The 27,354-nt window shown below is 44.0% G+C and overlaps 1 protein-coding gene across 1 annotated transcript in view; it reads left to right on the top strand.

The window, feature by feature from the left end:
- The window catches only part of map3k22 (mitogen-activated protein kinase kinase kinase 22), a 90,388-nt gene that overhangs the window by 56,625 nt on the left and 6,409 nt on the right, over window positions 1-27,354 (top strand). Inside the window, exons 6-16 of the mRNA XM_080417924.1 lie at window positions 2,827-2,929; window positions 3,726-3,842; window positions 5,251-5,365; window positions 9,439-9,557; window positions 10,219-10,292; window positions 14,224-14,285; window positions 17,569-17,640; window positions 20,941-21,105; window positions 22,315-22,463; window positions 22,752-22,883; window positions 25,025-25,154. Coding sequence (XP_080274050.1) covers window positions 2,827-2,929; window positions 3,726-3,842; window positions 5,251-5,365; window positions 9,439-9,557; window positions 10,219-10,292; window positions 14,224-14,285; window positions 17,569-17,640; window positions 20,941-21,105; window positions 22,315-22,463; window positions 22,752-22,883; window positions 25,025-25,154 — 1,238 coding nt within the window. The remainder of the gene's footprint in view (window positions 1-2,826; window positions 2,930-3,725; window positions 3,843-5,250; window positions 5,366-9,438; window positions 9,558-10,218; window positions 10,293-14,223; window positions 14,286-17,568; window positions 17,641-20,940; window positions 21,106-22,314; window positions 22,464-22,751; window positions 22,884-25,024; window positions 25,155-27,354) is intronic.

Below are 27,354 nucleotides of genomic sequence, written 5' to 3'. Positions count from 1 at the left end.
AAGAGAGTAAAGAGAAGAGGGTTAGAGGATGGGTATGTGTGATTTCAAGCTTTTTACAGTCCAAATGTGTGTGTGTGTGGGTGGGTGTTGTGTGCAGTGTGCACGCACGAGTGCAAGCGCGTTTATCGCAAGCTGTAATAACTGCCTCTGCATGCTTGCACAGAGGAAGGAAAGGCATATCATTCAGAGCTAGCGCCCCCCCCCCCCCCCAAACACACACACACACACTTGTACACTCGCCTCTCCCCTCCCTCTATCCCCCCATCCCCTGCTCTCTATCGGTACCATCACCATCGGTAGGCATAAACAGAGATGGAGAGACATTTAGCCGTTCTACTGCTATAGCCCTCTGATCTCCAGAATTCCCCCCCCTCCCCTCCTCCTTTCCCAGAATCCCTCCTCAAGTGGAGGCCAATGAGAAGTCATTAAGATAGGGACTTAATGTGGCCTGTGATGAGGAAATGATGGGGATGAAAACAAACCCGCTTTATCAGGATGCTCCTGAGAGATGGCAGAGAGAGAGAGAGAGAGAGATAGGGATGGGGAGGTACATACGATATGTGAAACAAAGTCTGAGGAATTAATGCTGAGTCGCGAGTACTCTCTCTTTTCACATGCTGTGTTAACGGCGGGGCTCTGAGGATGGCTATGTCCATCCATCCACCACAACAACATATCACTGAAAAAGTACCAGTTGGCTGGATTGATGTAATTTACTGTACAGTGGTGAAAGTAACTAAGTACATTTACTCAAGTACTGTACTTAAGTACAAACTTCTCAAACTTTTTCATGTCAAGGACCACCATGTATTTGGTCGCGGACCCCCGTCTCAAAATATTTTGTTCCAGGGACCCCCCAAAAGCAAATATTTGAGTTACAAATTACAATATATTGAAAGATTTGCACACATTTTTACGATTTTTTGAAAATAGCAGATCTACAAGCTCGTAGTGCGGCACTCGGTGCCGCACTATGAGCTTGTATATCTGCTGTTTTTGAATAGCCAAAGAAATCTAAAATGACACAGATGCGTCACCGGTCTTTTAAGGGAAAGAAACGCCTCGGTGGACACGACACAGCCCTTAATCTTATTTTACTTTCTCCCATGCTGTGTCTGTCACTCTCTGTCTGTCTGTGTGTCTGTTGCTGCTTGTCTCTCTCATTCTGTCGCTCTTTTTAAACATGGAGAGAGGGGAAAGACACACTTCCTGATGCTCTCGCTGCTTTTTTTTCCTTTCTCCCTCCTTTTCCTCTCAGGAAGTTTCCCTGTGTGTGTGTGTGCTGGCTTAGATGAGAGGCACCCACACAAACTCATTAGGACATACACTACTTTTAAACAAACATACATACAGCGCACACACACACCCCCCCACACCCCCCACACACACACACACACACACACACACACACACACACACACACACACACACACACACACACACACACACACACACACACACACTACAGATAGTTGGTGACTGATAAAGTCATAGCCATGCACAGCACACTCACTCATACACGTACACATTCTGCCTACATAGATAAGCATGCATATGTTGACATGCACGTACATCAGAGAGGTCGCTCTGGTCCCTCCTTTTCCTCTGTGTTGATTAAAAGCCACTTGTTTTCTCCTCTCGTGACCCTGAAACACTCGCAGCCGCAGCACAAGAATGTGCACTGCAACCTCCACTCAGTCTCCCGCCCCCCCGCCGAATCATAACCGAAACTTATCAATCAATCACATTTTATTTATGTAGCACATTTCATACAGCAAGTGCAGCCCAATGCGCTTCACAGAACAAAAAATAACAATGTAAAGAAAATGTAATAAGAATAGAAATAAAAAAGGAATGATGCTAAAACCTAGGTAAAGACAATGCTAAAAAGGTGTGTCTTAAGATTTATTTTGAACTGCTGTTCCACTTTGTAGGACCATAGTAGCTGAAGGCTGCTTCTCCGAGCCTTTTTTAGTTCTGGTTTTAGTTTTATCCTCTGGAACATTTAAGAGACCAGGACCTGAGAGCTCTACCAGGCACATACCCAGAGAGCATTGCAGATAAATAAGCAGGTGCATTTCCATTTAGTGATTTAAAAACCAATAAAGGGACCTTAAAATCTATTCTAAAACGAACAGGGCAACCAGTGGAGTGACTTTAAAATGGGTGTGATGTGTGGTGTGTGCACTCCGTCTGGTCTTAGTCAGTACGCGTGCTGCTGCGTTCTGAACTAGTTGTAAGTAACCGGACAACTTCTTCTTTTGGCACACCAGATAGGAGAGCATTACAGTAGTCTATCCTGCTAGTGATAAAAGCTTGCATTAGCCTTTCTGTGCCGGCCTGGGAGAGAAAACAGCGGACTCTAGTTTGATCTCTATTAGTGCTGCTCTACTCCCCTGTATGCTGATGATGAACCGATGTTACAGTCATTGCAGAAATGATAGTCAGTCAGCTCACCACAGAAATCTGCATCTGCATGGGATCTTAACCTCAGCCGTTTCAGTCACAGGATGCTAGTCATGAATTATACATCTGAAGGTCCTTTCAGACTGTGGGAATTTGTCTCTTTTTGTTAATTATAATGACCCATAAATGCAAGCTATGATGTTGTGAAACCTGTTTAAAATGTTTGGCTACGTCCACTCCAAACAGACAAGGTCTCACAGGTTGAAAAATACTGAACTATTATGAATACTTTCCATGTTAATATATTTTCATACTGTTAATGCATCACGTTGTGTAAAGATCTGAACAGTGAGCTCTGTTCTCTCTCTGTGACCTCTGATCCATGATGACCCTGTACTGTACGTGTCCCATCCCACCCAGAATCATCCCGTTCCAGAGGCCGTTGAAGATCAAGGAGCTTCTCCAGAAGGTGACCGAGGCCTTTGGTCAGCAGATGGACCTGTTCTACAACACTGACAAAGAGGTACAGCAGAGCCACCACCACGCAACACACACACAGAGCTGTTTTACATTACACTGTGTTGAGCTTCGGCTGTGCCGGTGTAATGCTGTAGATATCGATTATTTTATTAGTTATTATTCTCTCGATTAGTTTTTCAATTTATCAAAATAATTGAGAAAAAAAGGCCTTTTTATAGAAGCCCTTTTTATAATTAGTTTTTATATCGACAAATCAAAGTGAAAAAAAAAAAGTATAAATAAATTAGGGATTACTGATTACTGAACACTAAAGCCCTATTTACTACTATTTCCGTACAACAGTGTTGCACAACAATAGCCAAAATAGCGGTCCATTTGGCTCCATTTGTAGCCATCTGTAGTTAAACCCAAACAGGGGGTCGGGACCCTTGTTTGGGTAAGTATCCTTTTTTTCTCGGTTTACAAAAAAAATAGGAAAATCTAACATTTTCTGATATTAAAAAAATAAATTTCAAATAGTTTTCAAGAAAATGTCATAAATTTAAAAACAATTCTAGTAAATACCATGAATAGAAATAGATAAAACAGCAGATCTACAAGCTCACAACGTGTCACATCGGGATATGTCGTGAACTTTGTAGATCGGTTATTTTCACCCGTTTGCGTCCCGGCGGGGGGGCGACATAAAATGTCTCTTTTGGATCTCGAGCTAAAAAAGTTTGGGAACCACTGGCTTAATGCATACCAAACTGGGAGGGCGGGCCGGGGGGGTCCTTGAAATGAGAGGGCTTGAGAACCAGTGTTTTGACCTTTTGACCCCTGTCCTGTCCTCCCCCAAGTTGCTGCTGCCTCTGAAGACGCAGGAGGACCTGGACCGGGCCGTCATGATGACGGGCTGCAGCACGGGGGTCAACAACCTGCTCAGGATACTGCTCAAGACCCCCAAGAACAACCATGTAAGAAACACACACACACACACACACACACACTGGATGGATGCTTTCAGAACACACAGATTGGGCACAGTTCGGAAAGACCTTTAAGGCACGTCAGTGTACTTTGTATTGGAGGATTAAGCTGTGTCAGTGGATGAAGCACTTGAACGAGAGATGGATAGCATTTCTGTCACATGTCTTTGAAATATGTATTTGCATCACGTTTTTGTGTACTCCAAAGTTTGTGTATTTCACAGGCCTGCATATGACCATGTAATTTATCACAAGATACTTCCTGAGAGCAGTATTGTCGTATTTAAAAAAATATACTGTACAAAATACTATGTGATAAAGAACTAGACAAATATAATCGGTGTTTCACATTTCCTCTAAGAGCCCTGTAGCGACAGTATTTAGCGTATGTTGGTCATTTCAACGTGAGAACTTGCACGTTAATAGAATTACAGTATATAGGAAGTCTGTATCTTCCCCAGAGGAAGTTCTGGGCTAATTAAGAAAGCTATCCAGCTCACATCACAAGAGTTTTTGACATTGAGTGGCCCCATCTAAGGTAATCAAAAACGTCAGAACATTAGTTATGTAACACGTCTCCGATTTTTATCTTGACATTCGTTGCAGATAGAAATTTTGCAATTTTAGCCAAGTAGCCATAACCATTATTTTATACTTTGGTTATTCAAAAATAGCAGATATACAAGCTCATAGCACGGCACCGAGTGCCACGCTATGAGCTGTTTTTTTTTTTTTTTCTTTATTTTTTCAAATCTTTGAATATATATATTTTAAAGCGAACATTTGTAACTCAAATCTTTGCTTCTGGGGGGTCCCTGGAACTAAATATTTTGAGATGGGGGGTCCGTGGACAAATACATATCATTTTGGGTGGTCCTTGACATGAAAAAGTTTGAGCACCATTATAGCAACATACGTGGATTAGAAGGATTTAGAAGACATTTGTAGATGCGTTACCGGATTGAATGGGTTAAATAAAGTTTTAGCACTGGTATTTGATTTTGACACAATAGTTTTTGGGGGTATTTGTATACATTTTTTATGTATGTTTTTCCCCCCATCCCTGAAAGCGAGATGATATATTCCCTGCAGGCGACTAGGAACAAACAAACAGGCGCTGCCTGAGATCACTCATTCTGATTTAGACTGTGTGGGTTTTTTTAACGACTTCGCTGTAACACGGCGGTTGTCTAGCGGAATCAGTGACCCAGACGACACTCCACTTCCTCCACTGATTGACACGGTGATACAAGTGGACGATGATGTAATGCTGACTTACTTCCTCTACCCCCCCCCCCCCCTCCCCTCCCTCCCAACCCCCTCATTCTCTTTCGCTATACTGTCCCCGGGACGCCCCCGACCGTCACCCCCTGCACGTCTTCCTGTTTTGCTGCAGTACCTACAGGTGAACAGCAGGGACAAACAGAGCGAGATGAGGTCGTCCCGGTCACTAGGAGATCTGAAGGGCTCTCTGCTGAAAGGCTCAGAGAGGGTTCGCAAACACTCCACAGGTGAGTCAGCGTTGCTCTTTGACTCACAAGCGCACACACACACACGTGCATGCGCACACACCTTTGCATTGCTATACTTGTGAGGACAGGACGGAACGGCGATTTTATGTATGCCAGGGTTTCTTTTTTAACCCTTTAAGACCGGTGAGAAGCACCTGTGTCATTTTTTGATTTGACCTAAAAAGTATTATTTTACACTTTGGCTATTCAAAAATAGCAGATATACAAGCTCATAGCGCGGCACCGAGTGCCGCGCTACGAGCTTGTAGATCTGCTATTTTTGGTGCACGACACAGGCCGAGCAACTAAGTATAAGTCAGGCATAACTCCAACCATGACCCCTAAACCTACCTTGAATGTTTTACTAATAGTATGCCCAACTCTAAAACACGTTTAACCATAAAACAACCATTTCTTGGGTGAGGACCAGGACCATTTGGCCCTCACAAATATAGTAATACAAGTACACACACACACACACACACACACACACACACACACACACACACACACACACACACACACACACGTGTGTCATCACAGGCAATCGGGACTCCACAAGCACTTGACTCTGGCGCTGCTTGTGTGAGTGCTTTGCCGCGTGCTGCACCAATCAAAACGCCATTACAGCTCTATCAAGCAGTCATTATGCTCCATTTCTACCAATCTGTTTGCTCACATGCGTGTGAAAACGGGCTGACACCGGGCATCTCTTGAGCCTGAAAGAGAGACGATAAGCAGCAACAGAGCAGGGAGCCGGTGCTGCTGCTGACGGCCAGGGTTTTAACGCACACATCCAGGTGGGAAATAACCTGCCTGGGTCTCCAGGGTGCATCATAGAGCGTGGTTAGTTTACAGAAAGAGACGGCGGTGCCACGGTGATGAGAATGTTAAAGGAGTAGTTCACCCCCCCCAAAAAAAATCGTATTTTCTATCAATTACACACCCCATGAAGCCTTGAATTCATGGAGGTTTTTATTTTTTTCTCTCACATTCCTAAGCCAATAATTTGATGATCTATATCAGTGGTGCTCAAACTTTTTCATGTCAAGGACCCCCAAAATTATCTGTATTTGGCCGCCGTCTCAAAATATTTTGTTCCAGGGACCCCCCAGAGTCAAAGATTTTAGTTAAAAATGTTCGCTTTAAAATAATTTATAATATTCAAAGATTTGCACACATTTTCACGATTTTTCAAAAATAGCCAAAGTGTAAAATAATGCTTTTTTTTTGCTCAAATAAAAAAAATGACACGGATGCGTTCCAGGTCTTAATGGGTTAATAACCGATTCTGGGACATCGCCTTCATCACCTTGTGACTGTAAAGAGAATGCAAATTTGGAGGCCAAACAAGCTGGCAGCGACCGCCTTGACGAATAGCGAAGCGTTATAGGCAAAGCAAGGGCGAGAGTCTTCTCTCACGAGCACCAAGCAGGTGCCACTAAGCACGCTTTGAATCGTTTGGGCCAGTGGTTCTCAAACGTTTTAATTTCAAGCACCCCCATAACTCTGAGAGTGTTCCATTTGTACGCTCTCAGAGTTACAGACCTTTTTTAAGGGTCCGTTTGGAACCCCCTCAAGGATCCCAAAATTGTTAGCTGTATATCTAGAATTCCACAGTACACAAAATAAACAGAGATCTATAGTCAGCGCGGATTTACATACATGTGTGTGTTAGATTCAGCCTGGGTAGAGGCCTGCTCATTGATGTGCAGTGCTGTTGTCCAGTCCTGGCATATATCATGGAAACAAAGTGTGAAGGTCCACTGTGCTGTGTGGGAAATCTCAGCGTCGTTTCGCGGCCCCTTATCTTTGAGGAGTCCTGAAAGGTCAACGTTTTCAGTATCGTAAAGCAACCGCTGGCATTATGCACAAAACATGCTCGCACACACACAACAACAGCTTGCGGATCCCCTGTACCGAGGGGTGTAATGGTGATCTTTTTTTTTTTACTAGCGGAACGCTATTTTAATGACGGCATGCGCACGGCCATGCGAACGTCACGCCAGCGACCCAGGCCATGGGTGTAGTTTTTAACTTACTTTGAATTATAGGAGCTGAAACTAAAAAGTTAGCTTTGAACAAAGTATATTTCTCGTGTGCAGATAGGATACTGCCAGCACTGGGTACTGTAGCCAAACTGCTGTGTTGCTTATATACCGTGTATGTGAGGAGACTGAGGAGAGAGGATACATTTGGACACTCGCCTGTAAACCTGTTATGCAAAGTTCCCATTTGGGTACTTGGCTCATGAATGAATCGAAATTCGAGGTGAACGCGTTCTAGCATACATACGTACGTGCACATCCATGCATGTGCGTGCGCGTGATCCTGCCCCAAAAAAACTGGCGGAACGGCGTGGTGTCGCGTGAAGCGTCGACCGGCGCACCCCTGCCTGTACCGCACTGCATTTCCACTTTTCCAGTGGTCGAAACAAAAATGCTTAGTTTGTACTGTACAATAGCTGTCAGTACCAGCACCTTGTGTGTAGCTGTAGGTGTTCACACACGCATGCTGTGTAGCTTTTTTACAAAATGACCCGCTGTCCCCTCGCCCCGCCACGGGTCACTCACTGAGATGGGAGATCGGAGTCTGCGAGAGAGCGAGAGAGAAAGGGAGGGAGCGAGAGAGAGAGAGGGAGCGAGAGAGAGGGAGAGAGGTGGCAGACGAGAGAGGTGACAGCAGCAGCAGCAGCGTGGTCGCAGTAGACGCGCTTGATTGGAGATGTCATGTGAGCCTGAGTGCCTCTCTTGACGTATAGGACAAGAGCAGGACAAGAGCAGGACAAGAGTATGGATAGAGGTGGCTGTAAGTGGGGGGGGGGGGGGGAAAGTGAGTCAGCGGGCAACCAATGAAAGCAGAGAGAAAGCAGGTAAAGGAGGTGAACCCTCAGTTTCAATTAGACGGCTTCACTCTACTACTGTATATTATGCACTGTTTTGCGGGTCTTTTTCTACACTCTCAGAGGTAAATTAACACTCACTCAATATTTTTACAGTGTAGTGTACCATCATGCTGCTCCTGTCATTGGAGCCAGCAGCCATTGTCAGACATACAGCACCAGACATATTCAATACTGTTGGCTCTTTCCCTGTGTCAAGGACAAATGCTCCCTCTCTCTCTCTCTCTCTCTCTCTACCTCTCTCTTTCTATCTGCCTCTGTCTCTCTCTCTCTCTCTCTCTCTCTCTCTCTCTCTCTCTCTGTGTGCCTTGTCTCGGCCGGTATGAGCGTTTGTCACAGTAATTGAGATCAGAGGTGACACCGGTGCGGTTTGGTAAATCATCTCCTGTCGACCCGTCGCCATTGAACTTGTACCCGTGAATAACACCGTGAGGCCATTGTCTCCCCCTCCTCCGTCCCCCACGGCTCATCTCTTCATCACATTCCTTCTCTCTCTCACTCACTCACACACACACACACACACACACACACACACACACACCCACACACACACACACACACACACACACACACACAAACTCCCTTAGTGCTGTCCTCCTTTTGCCTGATTTATACTTAGTTGCACATTGAGTCGTATTTTTCTTTGCATGCAGCTAAGTGTATTATGTATCATATTGACGTCACCACCGTCAAAATAATGGCTTAAGTCATATTTTAGTTTTTAAAAAAACATAATAAACTGAACCAAATATAGAATATTCCATTTGGACCCGAGGCCGATTCTAAAAACTCCTTCTAAATCCTGACCTCCCTGTTCTGAAAAACTTTGTATATATTTTTTTATGTTGCGATATACTGTATATAGCAACAACTACACACACAGGTGTTCCTGGCTTGAAAGGTATAACAACCTATAGGTGTGCCAGGTCTAAATGGGATATATGATATTAATTTAAACACATATAAACTTAAATAGAAAAATATACAATATGGCAGCATACAAAACAATACCATAAAATAAGTGTTGATCATGGGTGGGTTCGGTTTAGTAGCTCCACTAATGTTCTTCCCCTTTTCATCCCTTGCTCTCCATTCTATCCCTTCTCACTATGTGCCTCCCTGTCCCACTCACCCCTCACCCCTCACCCTGTCCCCCTCACCCCCCTTGCAGGCTCCCTCCACACGGGGCGCACCTCGCCTCCCCCCGGCAGCGTACCGGAGGAGCAGCAGCAGATAGCCCGGCAGGGCTCCTACACCAGCATCCACAGCGAGGGAGAGTTCATACCCGAGGTACTGGACCAGAATGTAAGCCCTATGTGCTTTGTTATATGGCGAATAGCGAAAGAAGCTGATCTACAAGGCAAGCTCACAATGCGTAACAATGTGTCGTAATGTGACGATGTTGCGAGTGTGTAGCAATTTCGAAAAAGGTTTTGACATTTTCTGAACAGATTCACCTACAACATAGGGACGCCAGGTTGAATGTGGTTAAGAAATGGGGAAAAAAACATAATCGCTCTCTTTTATTTCCCCTTGCACCTCGCTCCTTACAAACTGGCGTTAAATAAAGGACAGATCAAGTTGTTACAAACAAAAAGTTTTATAGAATAGACTATGTTAACATTAATGTATTGGTGGTGGCAGTGCAGATGAACCTCCTTCCTTCTCAACTCTAGACAATTGAGACTTTACGTTACTTGCTGAAAAGAGAGTGACAGGATCATTCAGAGGCAAGTGATATTTAAAGCCTGTTTGGCTGACTGCAGATTGGCTTGAAGTGCTCACACTTCAAGCTGTGAATGAAAGGATGTTTGTGAAGCATCCGCAGCAATATAGATGAAAGTGTGAGAGAGAGATCTTCCTTATTGAACCTAATCTTTAGCTACATTTCTGTCCCAAGTGTCTTCATGCGTAGTGACCCTCAATATCTCTGTGTTATTACGTCTGTCAGATGCTGGGGCCCTTCGGGAGTGCAGATAATTCACTGTCGAGCAGCTGTCAATCAATAGATCAAGCACTGGACAGGTGAGCCATCATCTTCTCTTCTCATGTTATGCATGTTATAGTTTGTGGCAAGGAACTATGACGCGGGGCAGTGTTTGTGAGCCTAGTGCTGTTTACCTGAACCCAATCTGGGAACCCATCGCCAAATAAAAAGGAAAAACAGCTTTTTACTCTTTCACTTGGCTCTGGGAGGAGCTCAACGTAGCACCCGTGCGCAAGGAAACCGGGGTTTTTGGTCTACCCTCAGCGCTCCACTTCCGGTGGTGTGCTTATGTTTTCATTCCCACTAACAATTTTTCTACACGAAACACGAACACCACTTCTCCCAGAGAACATGGATCGTTTTGGTTATAAACCCACTTGTTTCTATGATGAAAGAGCAAGTTAAAATGTGAATATCTTTCCGTGGTTTTGTCTGCTCCGAGGACGCTATTGTTAAATGAGTTTCGGTTTGTTTTCAGTGGGAAGCGAGAGCACAGACAGTAAATCCCGCCCACTACATTTGATTGGGTAAAGCACGGCCTGCTTCCTGATCTGAAGGCACGCCCACTTGTAGGCCAGTGCGTACACGTTATGACGAACCCCCCCCGACAGATTCAAGCGTAGAGCAGAATCTGTTCTTGAGAGATTAACCTGAACCTGACACTGTGAGGGTTGTCTGCTCGAGACTTGGATGAACGTCCTTAAATTGGTGGTTATTGATGTGTTAGGTTAAAAAGAAACCAACGTTTCGACAGTAAAGTCAAGTGAGCAAAGTCTTCCCCAGGGTCCTCTGCGGTTATATTGGTGTGTTATTAACACCAGGGGTGTACTGGAGGTGGGGCGCGGTGGAGCGCTAGTTGTTTGAGCTGCCCGCACACCCGCACATGAATGGACATGCACGTGAGAGTGCGTCTAAATCACGTATCGATCAAAAACAACCATTCACACACCTCTTACCAAAGATTACAAAAGCTGCAGAGTGTCAACAGCGTGAATTAACATAGGAATGACCCTGGCTGGATGCATATCGATGGTCCATTGTGTGACCCTGTACTGTAGCTGTAGGCATAGCCTATTGTCAGATGTCCTGAAGCAGTCCAAAGAGAACGTTTGGATGACAGTGGCTGATGGATTCATGAATTAAATTACAGAGGTGACGTCTGCAAGGTAAATGCATATGACGTATTCATATGCATACATATTCAATCAGCGATCGCACGTGCATGCGCAAGCGTGTGCACATGACGACGTGCTCCACAAGTAAAAAAATCCAGAGTACACCCCTGGTTAACACACACACACACACACACTTCACTAAGGGCTCGTGGTGAAGTTTATAAACAGTGTTAAAGGCCAGTCTAGCTCCCTGACCCTTACGGCTGCCTGCCGCCTCAGAGGAAATGGAATCAGGTCGCTTCGCTGTTACCATGGCAACAGAGCCCTTATCTGGACGCCTGGATTCCACCGTTATCGTACTCCACAGAGAGAGAGAGAGAGAGAGAGAGAGAGCAAGTGAGTGGGGGAGAGAGAGAGTGAGAGAGAGGGAATGAGTAGTAGAGAGAGTAGAGTGGAGGAAAAAAAGCATAACGAGTTACGGTGAAAGAGAGAGTGAGATGAGAACACGAGGAGTGAGTGTGAGGAAAAGAATGAGAGAGAGGGAGAGAGAGAGAGAGAGAGAGGCGGAAACAGCTCTACCTGTGCGAGGCTTATCTGGACTCCAGTGCTGCAGAACAATGGCAGGAAGCGAGCGCATGGAACTTTTCCCTCTGCACGGGCATGTGTGTGCCTCTTATCCTGGGTCTCGTGCCCCGCGCCGCCCCGCGGTCAGCAGAGACGTCACTCTCTGCTGGGTCGTGGGGTCGCCGGGCCGGCTGCAGACAATCAGAGCCAGCGGGGGGAGGGGGAGGGGGGGGGGGGGGCGTGTGGGGTAAATGTAATGTGTGCTCACACACTCACACACACACACACACACACACACAAACACACAGTACACGGCAGAATCCGGAGCGTTAATTTAAAGGAGTAGTTCACCCAAAAAAGTACTTATTTTCTATCATTTACACACCCCATGAAGCCTTGAATTGTGGAGATGTTTTAGTTTTTTATGCATTCCTGAGCCAATAATTTGATGACCGGGTGTATTTCCAGTAGGAGACTCAAAGAGTCTCCTTTGAGTCTCCTACCAGATACATTAGCATCTTTTCTCCGGTAATTAAATTATTGGCTTAGGAATGCGACAAAAAAAAACAACTAAAAGATCTCCATTTAACTACTCCTTTAACTCTGATCCTTACAGCTCTGTCTTTACACTCCAATAATACATCCCAACACATTTGCGTTGTTGTAACAAGCATCCATTCTGGACTGGTATTCCACCAATCATCTTAACACATGGAATGCCAGAGTTATTTCAGATTTTTTAGCTGTTTTATGCCAGAGATTTTTCATTGAGAAAAAGAAAGTACTCAGGAGCCGAGATACAGAATTTTTAAGTTTTAAGTTAACAAGGAAGTGGATGGGAGTCTAAATCTTCAAAAAATCACATCTCCTTGGTCTTTGGGTCAAAAAAAAAAAGAAAAGAAAATTAATTTATATATATGCGTTCTTGGCACGCAAGTGATGGATTCAAAAGAACGCATATATGCGTTCTTGGCATTCAATGTGTTAAGGGTTGATTTACTTATTACTGATTACTTATTGTGTAAGGGTGTGGCGAGCTTTCACATACGTACATACGTACGTATACATGTGCAAGTATACTGTGACAAAAAATCCTCAAATGAGTGAGGTCCAGAGATCTGTTTTTATTTGGCAAGCGACACTACTACTACGGAGTTAAGGCGGTTACACACCGGCGAATGTGCGAATATACGCAAAATTCGGACTCGTTCCGAATAATTAAAAGACGCTTTTTCGCTTCGCTTTTCCCCTTTTTCGCGCCATGTACGCTTGCATTGACTTTATAAGGTTTTTAAAAAAAGCGTATTATTCGCACGAAAAAATCGCCCCGGTGTGTAAGGACCTTTAGGGTTGAGAACCCGGAATCGGTTCCATCACATTTGGAACCGTTTTCCAGAACCGGTTCACACTGTCAGAGCTGGAATGTGGACTTCACGTCTGCTATGCAATTACAATACCAATTTCAAGGACCACCATAACTCTTGAGAGTGTACAAACGGAACCAAATGGACCCTTAAGGGTCCATTTGGTTCCGTTTGTACTCTCTCAGAGTTACAGACCTGTAAGGTTCCATTTGGAACCCCCTATAGGAATCGGACCGAGGGAATCGTCAAGGAACCGGAATCGTTAAAGGGATAGTTCACCCAAATAATTACTTTTTTCTATCGATTTCTATCGATTAGTCACCCCATTTTTTTTTGCCGCATTCCTAAGCCAATAATTTGATGACCAGCAGACCGGTAGGCAGCGATTCCGGTAGGAGACACAAAGGAGACTCTTTGTGTCTCCTACCGGAACCGCTGCCAGTCATCAAATCATTGGCTTAGGAATGCGACAAAAAAACAAAATAATATCCATGAATTCAAGTCTCCATGGGGTGACTAATCGATAGGGAAAAAAAGTTATTTTGGGGCTGAACTATCCCTTTAAAATCCTAATGGATCCCAACCCTATACGGAGTATGAATCAGGCATTACTACTTCTTTGGTCCTTTTTAGCATCGCTGACACTTTGTCCACCGAGCATGTCTAGACATGTGAAATAGCTCGCCGTAAATCCTGCGGCAACAAACGGGACGTAGCGCACGAGAACGAAAGCGTGCAATTTGCATGTTTCTTCCAGGCTTTATTGTTGTTTCATTGCTCCAGGCAATGGCAAAAATTTAGGCCAGAGGCTTCTACACACAGCCTCTGCTTTATAGATAAGGGAATATACTGGCTTAAATAGCCGCCCATATTTCAACCCCGTTTTTTTTCTCTCTCTCTCTTCCCATTTTGTCTTGTCATTTCAGTCCTCCGTTCTCGCAGAACAACCGCGACAACAATTACCTGAACCTCAACTATGAATACAAAGGTAAGACGGAAGGAACAGCTTGCAGCCGAGGGTCTCTTTCTTGTTGTCATCTCCTGAGTGTTGAATAACATTTCTTGTGTCCAGTAAAATATGCATAATTTGCTGTGTGCGCATATGAAAGCACAGTTGGTCACGGTTAATTATAAACAGACGCTGGATGTGCTGAACTCCAGTGGAGTAAAGTAACTAAGTACATTTACTTAAGTACTGTACTTAAGTACAATTTAGAGGTATTTCCAATTTTCAGTACTTTTACTTCTACTCCACTACATCTCAGAGACAAATATTATACTTTTACTTTGCTACAATTATTTGAAAACTTTAGTTACTGGTTACTTTGTCCTTTTTTTTTGCAAAACAAGGCACAATAGGTTCAAATTGTGTTGACAGTGCTGCTGGGTGGTATTCTGGGTGGTAGCTTAATTAATAGCAAATGCTTTCATGAGGAGGGGGATGCAAAATGAAGTGCTACTAGTGTATGTTTATTTAATAGCGATAACTATTTGTAACAAACAATTGTTACAGGGTGTTACAGAGTTGAAACGATGCACTTTTAGAGATGAAATGTTGGAGTCTGATTCTAAGCAAAAGGAGTGAACATTTTTAATACAACAACACCGGCTCTAATAACGTCATGGATTCCCTGTTGTGGCTTCCCTTCTTGCTTAAGTTTTTTTGGGGGGGGTTTCCAATCACATCCCCTCTCTCCTGAGACCCTCTAATCCCCCCTTCCCCAATCCCCGACCCCTCACTCTGTAAGGGTCCATTTTTAAATGAACACTCAACACAGGCCCTGTGCGTCATCCTCTCCTGGAGAACACGTATCAAAATGGGGCCATGCTAATCCCAGTGGACATAAAGACTACAGTCTGGGAGCGCAGAGACCACAGCTAGCTTTCTCTACCAATCTGTCCTCATTGTTTTCTGTTTTGTCTCCAGTTAGTACAGCCATTCCCAAACTGTGGGCTGTACTGGGGCTGTACTGGGGTCATGATAGTGCAAGCGGTCCCCCAAATAATTGGCAACAGCACTACGATGTTGTTGATAATATAGCATTAATATAAAAGAATAATGTAATAAAAATGCCTTTTTTTTTTTCTTTAACCACTTGAACCCCGGCATGCCTACTCTGGGGGGAACATTCGCGAAAAACAGCAGATCTGCAAGATCTACAAGCTGAGCTTGAGATTTTCGGGCGGCGAAGACGTTTGGTATAGATGGAAAAAAGCGGTCACATGTACAGTTGTAACTGAGGTCCTTTTTGTTTTACTGAGAATAGAGCGCTTAACCCATTCAAACCGGGAAAGCATCTGTGTCATTTTAACAACTTTAATCATTATTTTATACTTTGGCTATTCAAAAATAGCAGCTTTTCTGCTATTTTAGAAAAATTGAAAACATTTTTGAATAATATATGTTTTAAAGCGAACATGTTTTACTCAAATCTTTGCTCCTGGGGGTCCCTGGAACAAAATATTTTGAGAAGGGGCTCCGTGGCCAAATACTTCATGACATGACATGAAAAAGTTTGAGAACCACTGATAAAGCAACATACGTTTTTCAGAAAACTGTTAGGATTTAGAAGATATTTAGTAGAATGGACCTCAGGTCTAAATGGGCTAAGTGGTTAAAACCTTGAAGAATGTGTTTCCATGGTGATACCTATTAATAGGAACTTAGGTTAGTTCCCTTGATCCCAGCCTGCAACTCAGTCGATCGATTGATCATTAGAATAAACATCTCTCTGAAAATCCACGAGGCCCACCCATATCTGACCGCTTAACACGGTCAGCCGTGTTAAGTGGTCAGATGGGTGGGCCCTGGGCCACCAACACTTTGGTGGGCCCTGATCCACAGTAGGCTGGGAACCGCTGCAGCCCATTATGAACGTAAAGTCAGGAGATATATGTATCCCCCATACAAGCAGCCTCCAACAGTAGTTCTCAAACATTTTCATACGAAGGACTCCCCAATTGATATATATTTGGCCCCAGACCCCCCCCCCCCCCCCCTCCCATCTGAAAATGCTTTGTGCCAGCGAGACCCCCAAGTAGAGAAGATTTGTGTTAACCCATTAAGACCTGAGGCGATTCTTTAAAAAAAATCTAAATCCTAACAGTTTTTGGAAAAAAATAGCAGATATACAAGCTCATAGCGCGGCACTCGGTGCCGTGCTATGAGCATGTATATATGCTATTTTTGAATAGCCAAAGAAATCTAAAGTGACACAGATGCGTTCCAGGTCTTAAAAACAACAACTATTCAACATTTTTCAAACACTCAAAGATAGCAGATGTACAAGCTGTGAGCTTGTACATCTGCTATTTTTGAATAGCTAACATATAAATGGATAAAGTGGTTGAAGAAGATTGTGATGCTATGTTAACCACTTTAGCTGGGGACCCCACTTTGAGAACGGCTCTAGAAGAAGACATCATTCAGTCTCGTGCTGGTGCACGTGTGTCTGTCTGGTTTCACACATATTGTGCCTTTTTGTTATTTCAAACACTCGCTCACACAAACACTCGTGCACACGCACGCGCACACACACACTGATGTAAAGCTGTGTGTGTGTGTGTGTGTGTCGCTTCCTGCTCGAGGAGAGCTACAGTATTTGTTTACCATTCCCTGTGAGCAGATTTTTCCTTCTCCATCCCACGCTGCCAAAAACACACAAAATAACCCCGTCTCCCTGGGATACGGCCGCAAAAACACTGCGAGGGGAGGCAGTCATCTGACAGAACAGCTGCTTTCAATTGCAAGTGGCTCCACTCAGCTCTCCCATTTAGTGTGTGTGTGTGTGTGTGTGTGCGCGCACGTGCGCGTCAGCCCTCATTTGCGTCAGCAGGGCTCTCTCCACCTGCCTTTCGTTACTGTTCCACTGGGTCCACCAGGCTTGTGCTCGCTCGCTCGGCTCACACATGTGTCTCAATCCTCTAATAGCCGCCTTCCGCTGCGTTTGCAATCTGAAGTCATTTCTGACGTGACGTTAGACGGGTAGAAGTGAAAACGAGGTTCCGTGTGTCTCTCGTGGGGGCGACCACATGCTTTTCTGAACACGCCACACGGCACTCCTTTTTCTAGGTGGTGTTGCTAATGGCCGTTTCTGCACGCCTAAAATAAACAAGTCTCCGTGGAACCGTGGTTGTTATCTCTTTACATCTAAATGAACGTGAGATGAGTTATCTGCAATGTGAGAGTCGTCCATTAACGGCAGACAATTGCATGTCATATTGCCCCCCCACCCATGTTGACAGCTCATGCCTCACTGCTCCCCCTACAGGTCGACATGGGAAAGGAGGGACTTTCCCTCGCCAGTTCCAGTTGCCGAATCGTTGCAAGGACTATAGTGACGGTAAGAGACCATTGTGCACAATATACACATGTGATGATGTGAGCTTGTAGATCGGCTATTTTCAAATAGACGAGGTAGCCTATAATATAGAGTTAAAGTAGTTCAACAGATTTTGATGCCATTTTCAATAATTTAGCTGGGGGACCCCCTGGAATCCCCTCAAGGACCCCTGGGGTTTGGCTCTTATGGCTCTGCAGATACACACACACACACACACACACACACACACGCACACGCACACGCACACTCACCCACTCACTCACTCTCATGCACACACATGCTCACAGTCACTCCTCTATCTCACACACCCCCTCCCTCCACACACACACACACACACACACACACACACACACACACACACACACACACACACACAGAGAGTACATGCACACACATAGTACATGCACACACTGCAACCACTCCCACGTCGTTACATTGCAGGCAGTCAACTTTAAGTGGTTGATGTGCTCGTTGAACTCCTTGCACAATTAGCGAGATGACATTTATTGCCTACTCGGCATTAAATGCTGTGTTTTCTTATCCTGTCCCACCTGATAACGGATTGGAATTTAAATGGACGAGCGGGCGCTTTCGCAACTGAGCACTTTACTTGCTGTCGGGCAGAAACCTTTAGTTTTTATGTTTTTTAGGTAAATGAATGCCCTACTTGGTGATACTACAGTGTCACACGAAAGAAGCAATAATAGCCGAGCTCACAGCGTGATGTGACGCATTGTGAGCTTGTAGATCTGCTATTTTTGCTACTTCTGAATTATAATTTTTCAAGTGAAAAGTGAAAGTGGTTGAGTCTGTCTGTAAAGTGGGTTTTGTGAATAATAAACTAATGAAAAGTATTAACAAGAGGTTGTAACTAAATAATAACTACAATGGATACAATTGGAACACAGGCACTTTTATTTTTACATTTCCTGAAACATAACGTATACAGTTTTGAACATACAAGGATTCCACCCGACAGCAACGATTTGGTACATTAAAGCTGCACTACTCTGTAACTTTCTTGTCCTACGCCCGGATTCAAACAAGTGCTGGAAGTTTACCACTGAGCTAATGGAGCATGCCTGCTTGCTCAGGGGAGAAATTGAATTTTGACCTTCGGGCAGAACCGCTTGTCAACCGAGTCATGTCAAAAACAAGGCCACAGGCTCTAAATGTCTCAATAGAAGAGCAGGGAGGCCATATGCAACCGCCCCAGTTGTATAAGTTATATTGCACTCCATACTGTACATATATGCCTATATATGGAAGTATCAGTCGGATCAGCGCTTCTGGACAACCGCCTTATCCGACCGTCTCGGCACCGGGATTCTCAAGTCCCTCGAGTCGTTGGCGTCGTGTGCGCCGATTTTGAAGTCGGTCTGACGGGACTGTTCTCGAGATGCGTATGAAGTATAGACGGAAATACGCACAGAGATTTCATGCATTTATTGTAAGATTAATATTCTCTACCATACAGATTGGGCAAAAATAACATTGTATTCACACACACACACACACACACACACACACACACACACACATACACAAAAAGATACATAGTACAAGCTTTAAGTGTTGGCTTGCTGTCCCGGGCAGGCAGGCAGGCAGCAGCTGCTAGGAGTTGCTTACTCAGAGGCTAACCTTGGCTAGCAGTGATTTACGTTTCCCCTGCGTAGCACTGAGCCTTGTGTAAAAACACAGCGTGCTCGCAGCTTCCTGTCTGACAGGAAGTGGAGCGGGAGCGGAGAGAAGCACTCTCTGCTGTTGCTGGCCTTTGCTCTTGGCCAGTGGTGGATAGTAACTGACGTACATAATTTGCTCTCAAGTGCTGTACTTAAGTACAATTTTGAGGAACTTTTGACTTGACTTGAGTGTTTTCCATTTTTCAATGCGTTATATGCTATATCTCAGAGGCATCATTGTACTTTTTATTCCACTACAATTATTTGACAGCTTGGGTTACTAGTTACTTTTTCAGATTTAGATTATTATTACAAAACCCTATTATTACATACTTTGTCTATTTGGAAATAGCAGATCTACAAGCTCACAAAAGATCTGAACAATTTTTGTACTTTTACTTTTGTAAAAGTTTGAATACAGGCCTTAGCCTTAGTATTTGTTGTGTTGTAGTTTTGCTACTTTTACTTAAGTAAGATATCTGAGTACTTATTCCGTGCTCTCTCTCTCTCTCTCTCTCTCTCTCTCTCTCTCTCTCTCTCTCTCTCTCTCTCTCTCTCTCTCTCTCTCTCTCTCTCTCTCTCTCTCTCTCTCTCTCTCTCTCTCTCTCTCTCTCTCTCTCTCTCTCTCTCTCTCTCTCTCTGGACAAGACCTGCATAATATGTTTATGTATCATAATGCATGTCAACTGGTATAAAATATGTCCCCTGTAAAAAAAAATAACATGCCGTGGCCGGCGTGTCTATAAAACACATGTACAGTATGTTGCAGGAATTTTTACTGTGTGTGTGTGTGTGTGTGGGTGGGCTTGTGATTAAATGGAATGAAGTGTGTTGAATGAGTGCCTGTCTATGACTATCACATTTAAATACGTGTGTAGTGTAGATCAGTGCCACTCAAGCATTTTCACGTCAAGGAACCCCCACATTGATATGTATTTGGCCAAGGACCCCCATCTGAAAATACTTTGTGGCAGGGACCCCCATAAGAGAAGATTTGGCTAGATTTACCAACATTTTTTCGAAAAGCTAAAAGCCCACAACAAAAAAGAGGCTTAAGTGCTTAAACTGTTGCTCATTTAACTCTAAGACTGCCACTGTGTTTTTTTTTTACCCTCACAGACTGCCAGACTTTTCTAAGCTAGTACTTAGAAATATTTTAATTTTTTTGTCCGTTTATTTTTTAACATTGAAGTGAATTGAGCAGAAACTTTTTGGAAAATGTTATCTCCTGGTTCTTTGTGACGAACGGAAAAACTGAAAAACCCCAAAAATTAAGAATAGTTTTAGATTTTTGTTTTTGTAAAAATATTTTTTTTTGCCAAAAACGTTTATAAAAGTTTTTGGCAGGTAATGAGTAAACTGGGGACCGCCTGGAACCCCCTCTACGACCCTCGGAGGCTCCCCGGACCTCACTTTGAAAACCACAGCTGTAGCCTAGTTGTTCATAATGTGGGGTACAGGGACCCGCAGGGTTCCTTGGGGGGGTTCCAAATAGACCCTTACTGGTCTGTAACTCTTATGGGGGGTCCTTGAAATAAAATAAATAGTTTGAGAACCACACACTGCTCTAGATAATGAGAATTCACATCACACGCTGTCATGTCATGGTGTTTCTCAGGTCGTAGGACCTTCCCACGGAGCTTCATGCCCCAGGAGAACCTGTTCCAGCTGGTTCCCTCCAGCCGCACGCGCAGCTACAACGGAGACAGCACCCTGCAGTACAGTGACCTGCGCACACTGGGCCGCGCCGCCGACAAGAGCTGCTCGCGCAGCGCGCCCAAATGTGAGTTGAGACCCTTTAACCAGTGTTGATTTTGACAGCAAATTTTGATTTAGTTTTAATCATATTTAGTCACCTGAAATGTTTACTTTTAGTCAACTAAATATCATACGATTTTAGTCGACTAAATCTACCCAAAAAAATTGGCAGGCCGTGATGGCATCGAGATGATTTTCACTTGGCTGCATGCCGAAAATAGCCGATCTACAAGCTCTATATGAGCTTGTAGATCAACTATTTTCGGTCTGTGACACCCGCGTGCACCCATGATGACTTGTCTTAGTTCTACTGGATCTCTTCTCCACTCGTCCCTCCCAAACATTTTTAGTCTAGTTTTTATTTGTTGACGTCAATATATTTTGTCATAGTTTTAGTCATCATAGCTTCGTTTTTATTTTGTTTTCTTAAGTGAAAAAAAGGTAGTCAGCAGACATTTTTCCTCATAGTTTTAGGCGACGAAATCAACACTGCTTTTAACGCCATGAAGCCATTAAACTGGCATAGATGGACGGAGAGTCATTCAAATGCATGTCCATCCCCAACTCTGTGCCTTCCTTTACTTTTGTACGCTGGTTGTTTGTTTTATCGGTGAAACATCCATTCCTACTGAATCTACGGGTCATGTTGCCAGAAATCAACTATGTTATGAAATTGAACACAGCTCAGCCACTCGGTCTGATTGCGGTTGACATGTCGGACGCCTGTGTCTGTCTCTCTCTCTCTCTCTCTCTCTCTCTCACTCCCACTCACAACATTCCCGTCTTAACTTCCAGCCATCGGTAACCTCTGATAATCCCGCCAACAAAGTCTCATGGATGCCTTCGGCATGCTTGGATGAGAGTTGCTTCATATTGTGGAGGGAACCTTTTTAAGGTTTTGACAAGTCGTCGCTGAGGTCTGCAGTCTGCGCCGAACACATTTTGAACGGGTTGTTTGGGGTTTTCCCCCTCACTTAATAGTGTCATCCGAGAGGGCTCTGTGGTGGGAATTACAAATGACCCTGTGGTGGATTTTGACGTCTAGTCTCGGTGAAGTTTACTGCGTTGAGTTAAGAGTCGGGTCTTGCAGCGGTTGTCGACGCCTGCCAGTAGGTTTAGCGTTTGTCTTTACCAGTATATCACGGTGGTTTTCTGTTTCTCTGACTCTGTGGATTTGGAAACACAAATGAATTAGTGGTGGAGTTGTCAGCGTCTGGTGTTGTGTTACTTACAGCTCCACGGGCGCCGGTGAACTGGCGACAGGGAAAGCTGCTGGGGCGAGGGGCGTTCGGGGAGGTCTACCTCTGCTATGACGCTGACACAGGCCGCGAACTGGCCGCCAAGCAGGTGCCCTTTGATCCCGACTGTCAAGACACCAGCAAGGTGAGAGAGAGAGAGCGTCTAGAGGACAGCCCACATCTGTTTGCAATATGTACCTGGCTGCACATAGTGTTTAGCAGAAGGTGCTTTCCAAATATCTCACTCCAACCCTTCTTTCTCTTACTTTATGTATGTGTGTTTATTATCTCTGTCTGTCTGTCTGTCTGTCTGTCTGTCTGTCTGTCTGTCTGTCTGTCTGTCTGTCTGTCTGTGTGTCTCTCTCTCTCCCTCTCTCTCTCTCTGCCCCCCTCTTTCTTTCTGTCTGTTGGTCTACTTTCTCTCTCTTTCTAGGAGGTGAATGCTCTGGAGTGCGAGATACAGCTCTTGAAGAACCTCCACCACGAGCGAATCGTCCAGTACTACGGCTGTCTGCGGGACCTGGAACAAAGGAAACTCACCATCTTTGTGGAGTTTATGCCCGGGGTGCGTATTCTTGGGCAGGGCGAATTTTTTGATGAAATAAATAAATATTTAAGTCGTTTTATGACTCTCCGCATCACCACACCACGCACTGCAGTTTGTGTTTCATATTAAATATTGTTCCCTGTGGTGATTGAACGAGGGCTGCGTAGTTTGTATAACCCTACAAGTAGAGGTAATACTCGCGCAATCCCACCACATCTGCAGAAGATAAATGTTGAAATGTCACCGGCTCTCTCAACAAACATGCCCTCAGTCATTGGAAGTCGGCACAACAGCTCAGTTTATGAGGTAATTTTCCCCTTAAAAACGAGCGTCTTAACGAGACGCTGTCGCCCGCGGCACCCTGTCACTGGTCCTGTTTTCCTTTTCTTTTCCTTTTTTTTTTGTGTATCGGCAGCATTAAGTGTCTTAGTCACACATTGTCTGGAAATTGGAAATGTTTATATTTCGCCGCAGTTTGCTGGCAGAGGGGAGCGGGGGCGGACAAGGGTCCTCAGCCAAGTCTTGGTTGTTCCGCTGTGTGGGCCGCTTGAGCCCAGGGCCCCGGCCCCTGGCCCGCTGCGGCCACCCGATAAGCAACGGGACAGGGCCTTGGAGGGGTGCCGACAGTCCCCTAAGAGAGCTGTGTGTGTGTGAAGTAATTGAGCTGTCTTGCAGTTGAGAAAAAGCTGAACTAAGTGTGGAGGGAGAAGTTGCGATACGGGACGGACGGGCCCTTTCTTTTGTTTTCACGGCCCAGGGCCCAAAAGTGCGTCACAGGTGTTACTGGATCACAGGTCTCCGTTCGGGGCCAGTTTCCCCGTAAGGAGATGAAAACAGGAAATCAAGGGAAATGCTGGTCTGTTAGGAGGCACTCAAGGCTCAAAACATGGACTTTGGTTGAGGCATGGTTGGGGGGTATTTTTAAGTATCTTGTTTTGTAGTTAAAACTTGGCTCAAAAGCCGCTCAAAAAAATAAACGAAACAAAAACATCCCGTTTGCAAATTGTCAGTGTTGCTGATGTCCAAGCATGCGATGCTTGAACAAAACACTAAAATGTCTCTGGGAAAATCTTCGTAAGCTGGCATTTAACCATTTTAATTCCAGTAAACATCTCACCCCAGAGCCTTTAAAAACAAGACATCCCAAAGTCCTCTACCATAGAGCTGTCGCCATGTGAAATAACGCCTTTAAAAACAAGACATCCCAAAGTCCTCTACCATAGAGCTGTCACCATGTGAAATAACGCCTTTAAAAACAAGACATCCCAAAGTCCTCTACCATAGAGCTGTCACCATGTGAAATAACTCAAAGATGTGGAAATGCACTTTTTCACCTTGTTGGCCTCCCTCCGACTCCCCGTCTAACCGTTTCTTCAGTGGTGGAAAAAGTACTCAAATGTCTTAAGTAAAAGTATCAATACTGCAATGTAGAAGTACTCTGTTACAAAGTAAAAGTCCGGAATTAAAAATGTACTTACTACTTGCACTACAAGTACAACAGTATTGGTATCAAAATGTACTTTAAGTACCAAAAGTAAAAGTACTAAAATCGCGTTGTGAGCTTGTAGATAGGCTATTTTCAAGTAGCCTAGGTATAAAATAGGGCTAAAGTGGTTAATGTTAAAATAAGTGTTAAATAGCTCTATATTCTGATAGTACTCATTGCTATAGAGTGTTTGTTCAGTATTAGGAGTCTCCTTGTCTCTCCAGCTCTTTATAAAACAGAAAATGCTTTTTCGTTTCAGTTTCTGTTTCATTTCCAAATTTATCCAATCAGGACAGAGAACTCAATCAGGATATAGATTAAACAAGTGAAATTGGAAGTGATGACACTAAGAAATGAGCAGGCAAAATTGGAACTGGAACACTATAAAAATGAAGCTTAAAAATGGGTACTTTCTCCTGATTGGCTGAGATTTTGACACCTACCGGAAAATGTATTTTCTGTTTATTAAAGAGGTGGAGAGACGGGGAGACTCCTGTTACTGAACAAACACTCTATAGCAATGATTACTATCAGAATATAGTGCTTTAACCTTTTAACAAAATACTTTTTGTTTTAACCAAAAAATATCACTTACCCTACCTTTAAGTAAATGTACTTAGTTACTTTACACCACTGCCTTTCTTCTTTTAATTCCCGTATCTTTTCTCTCCAGGGTTCTATAAAGGACCAGCTCAAGGCCTACGGAGCCCTGACGGAGAAGGTGACGAGGAGATACACCAGACAGATCCTCCAGGGAGTCTTCTATCTGCATAGCAACATGATTGTCCACAGAGACATCAAAGGTATAACCTTAAAAACCTGTTTCAAACCGCACAGTGAGAATGAAAGATTGGGTTTCACATGCGGGTTTGAACCGTGGCCAGAGGGTGTGCATTTACACCCACACATGGTCGAGGTAAATGGGCTATAAAGCGTCTATACTGTAGGGTTACTATAGACTCGCGTGACGATGTAGCATTAGCATGAGCTACAATTGTGTTGTAGGGCGCAGTGGTGGAAAAAGTACTCTGATTTTTTACTTAAGTAAAAGTATCAATACTGCAATGTAAAAATACTCTGTTACAAGTAAAAGTCCAGAATAAAATAATTACTTGAGTAAAAGTACAAAAGTATTAGCATCAAAATGTACTTAAAGTACCAAAAGTAAAAGTACTAAATATTTGAAAATAGCAGAGCTCACAACGCGTCGCGATGCGACGCGTTGTGAGCTTGTAGATCTGTTATTTTCAAATAGCCTAGGTATAAAATAGGGCTACAGTGGTTAATGCATGTTTCATTATATCATAGTTTATATCTGAAAAGTAACTAGTAACCAAAGTTTTCAAGTAAATGTAGTGGAGTAAAAGTACAATATTTGCCTCTGAGATGTAGTGGAGTAGAAGTAAAAGTATTGGAAATTGGAAATACTCAAGTAAAGTACAAATACCTCAAAATTGTACTTAAGTACAGTACTTAAGTAAATGTACTTAGTTACTTTCCACCACTGTGTAGGGCAGAGGCTGGTTGTGGCTGGTGGCTCAGGTGGTAGAGCTTGGGAATCCAAAGTACAAAAAAAGAGTCTAACATCTGGATGTTCAGAACATTTTCATCACAGTCCATGTAGTAGTACTACAGTTAATACAGTACTACAGTAGTACTGTATGTATTCTTGACAACAGCCATGTTTTTATGGTGTGGCTCCTCCTCAGAGGCAAGCCGTCTAGAAGAAGGTCTGTCTGTCTGTCTGTCTGTGTGTCCAGGGCTAATCTTGCAAATCGCTCGACCGGTCGGTACCAAACGTGTGCACACTGCCAGTAAGCCATTTTGTTTTTCACACATAGTTTAGACTTTTTCTTTTTTTGTCTAAAAACCAAAGTGCTGAGTCAGTGAACTCGGGACAAACAAGCAACATGTTTTGACCAAAATACAAGGTTCTTGTTCACTAATGTTTTGGTAAAGTTGTTTCCAAGGCACACCAAAGCCTGCTCTTACAAAGTACATAAACATACGATTGTCAGCAATTTAAAACAGGAGTTACTCAGTGCAGTAAGTTTAAAAAAAGAACATTTAACTAAGCCTTTCTCATATAATTGCATTGACTTTTCTTTGTTGTTGTTGTTTTGGGGGCATTTTCAAGCCTTTATTTAAGTGACATTAAAGCCACAGTGCAGAGGGACAGGAAATGGCAGGAGAGAGAGAGACTGTAAAGGACGTGCAGCAAAGGGCCTCGGGGCAGACTCGAGTTCAAGTCCAGAGCCACAGGTTGCACACTACTGCTGTAGCCTAAACTTTTCAGGCTGTGACCCCCCACCCAAAATAATAATATTTGAACTGGGGACCCCCCAACCTGACAAGCACTTGGAATTGTAAGAGTTGAGGCATGACATTTTGTTTGACTCGGTTCCACATGATAAATATTGTGAAAATAGCAGATCTAGATCTGCTATTTTCACAATATTTATCATGTGGAACGCCCCCCCCCCCCCCCCAAATCATGTGGGGGACCGGCATGATTGAGAACCACTGCTGTAGGAGACAGGTGTGCATTTGGAAAACAGCCACAGCCCCTACGTCACACAGATTCCTTTTCCTTTCAGAATGACATTACCTCATGGTTATTTATGGTCGGGTCGGTATACTGGGAAAATGTACTGGAAAAAAAAGGGTTGCTATTTAAAACTCCAGAGGCCGTTTTTGGATGCATACGTTATTAGGGGCCGTTTTAATGCTGTTGAAACAGACTCTTTGGTCTAAAAATGTCTCGACACCGGATGGAAAGGCCTTTTGATTTGGCTGCCCACAACGTTGGACCCGGCGATTTTCGTTGAACCCACAGGCCAAGGAGAAGGAAACACTGTCTGGTGAGCAAGATGGTATATATGCTTTTTCAAGACAGAGGGTGACTCTGTGAGCATGTCTGCGGGTGGGATTTTCCACTTACTGTAGCGACGTGCTTTATGTGTAATTTACGGTACAGTGTGTGTGTGTGTGTGTGTGTGTGGT

The sequence above is a fragment of the Gymnoscopelus braueri genome (assembly GCF_963280865.1).
Source record: "Gymnoscopelus braueri genome assembly, chromosome: 21".
NCBI lineage: Eukaryota > Metazoa > Chordata > Actinopteri > Myctophiformes > Myctophidae > Gymnoscopelus > Gymnoscopelus braueri.
Note: the sequence above shows the minus strand (reverse complement) of the source record. Positions and strands in the feature narration are given on the sequence as shown.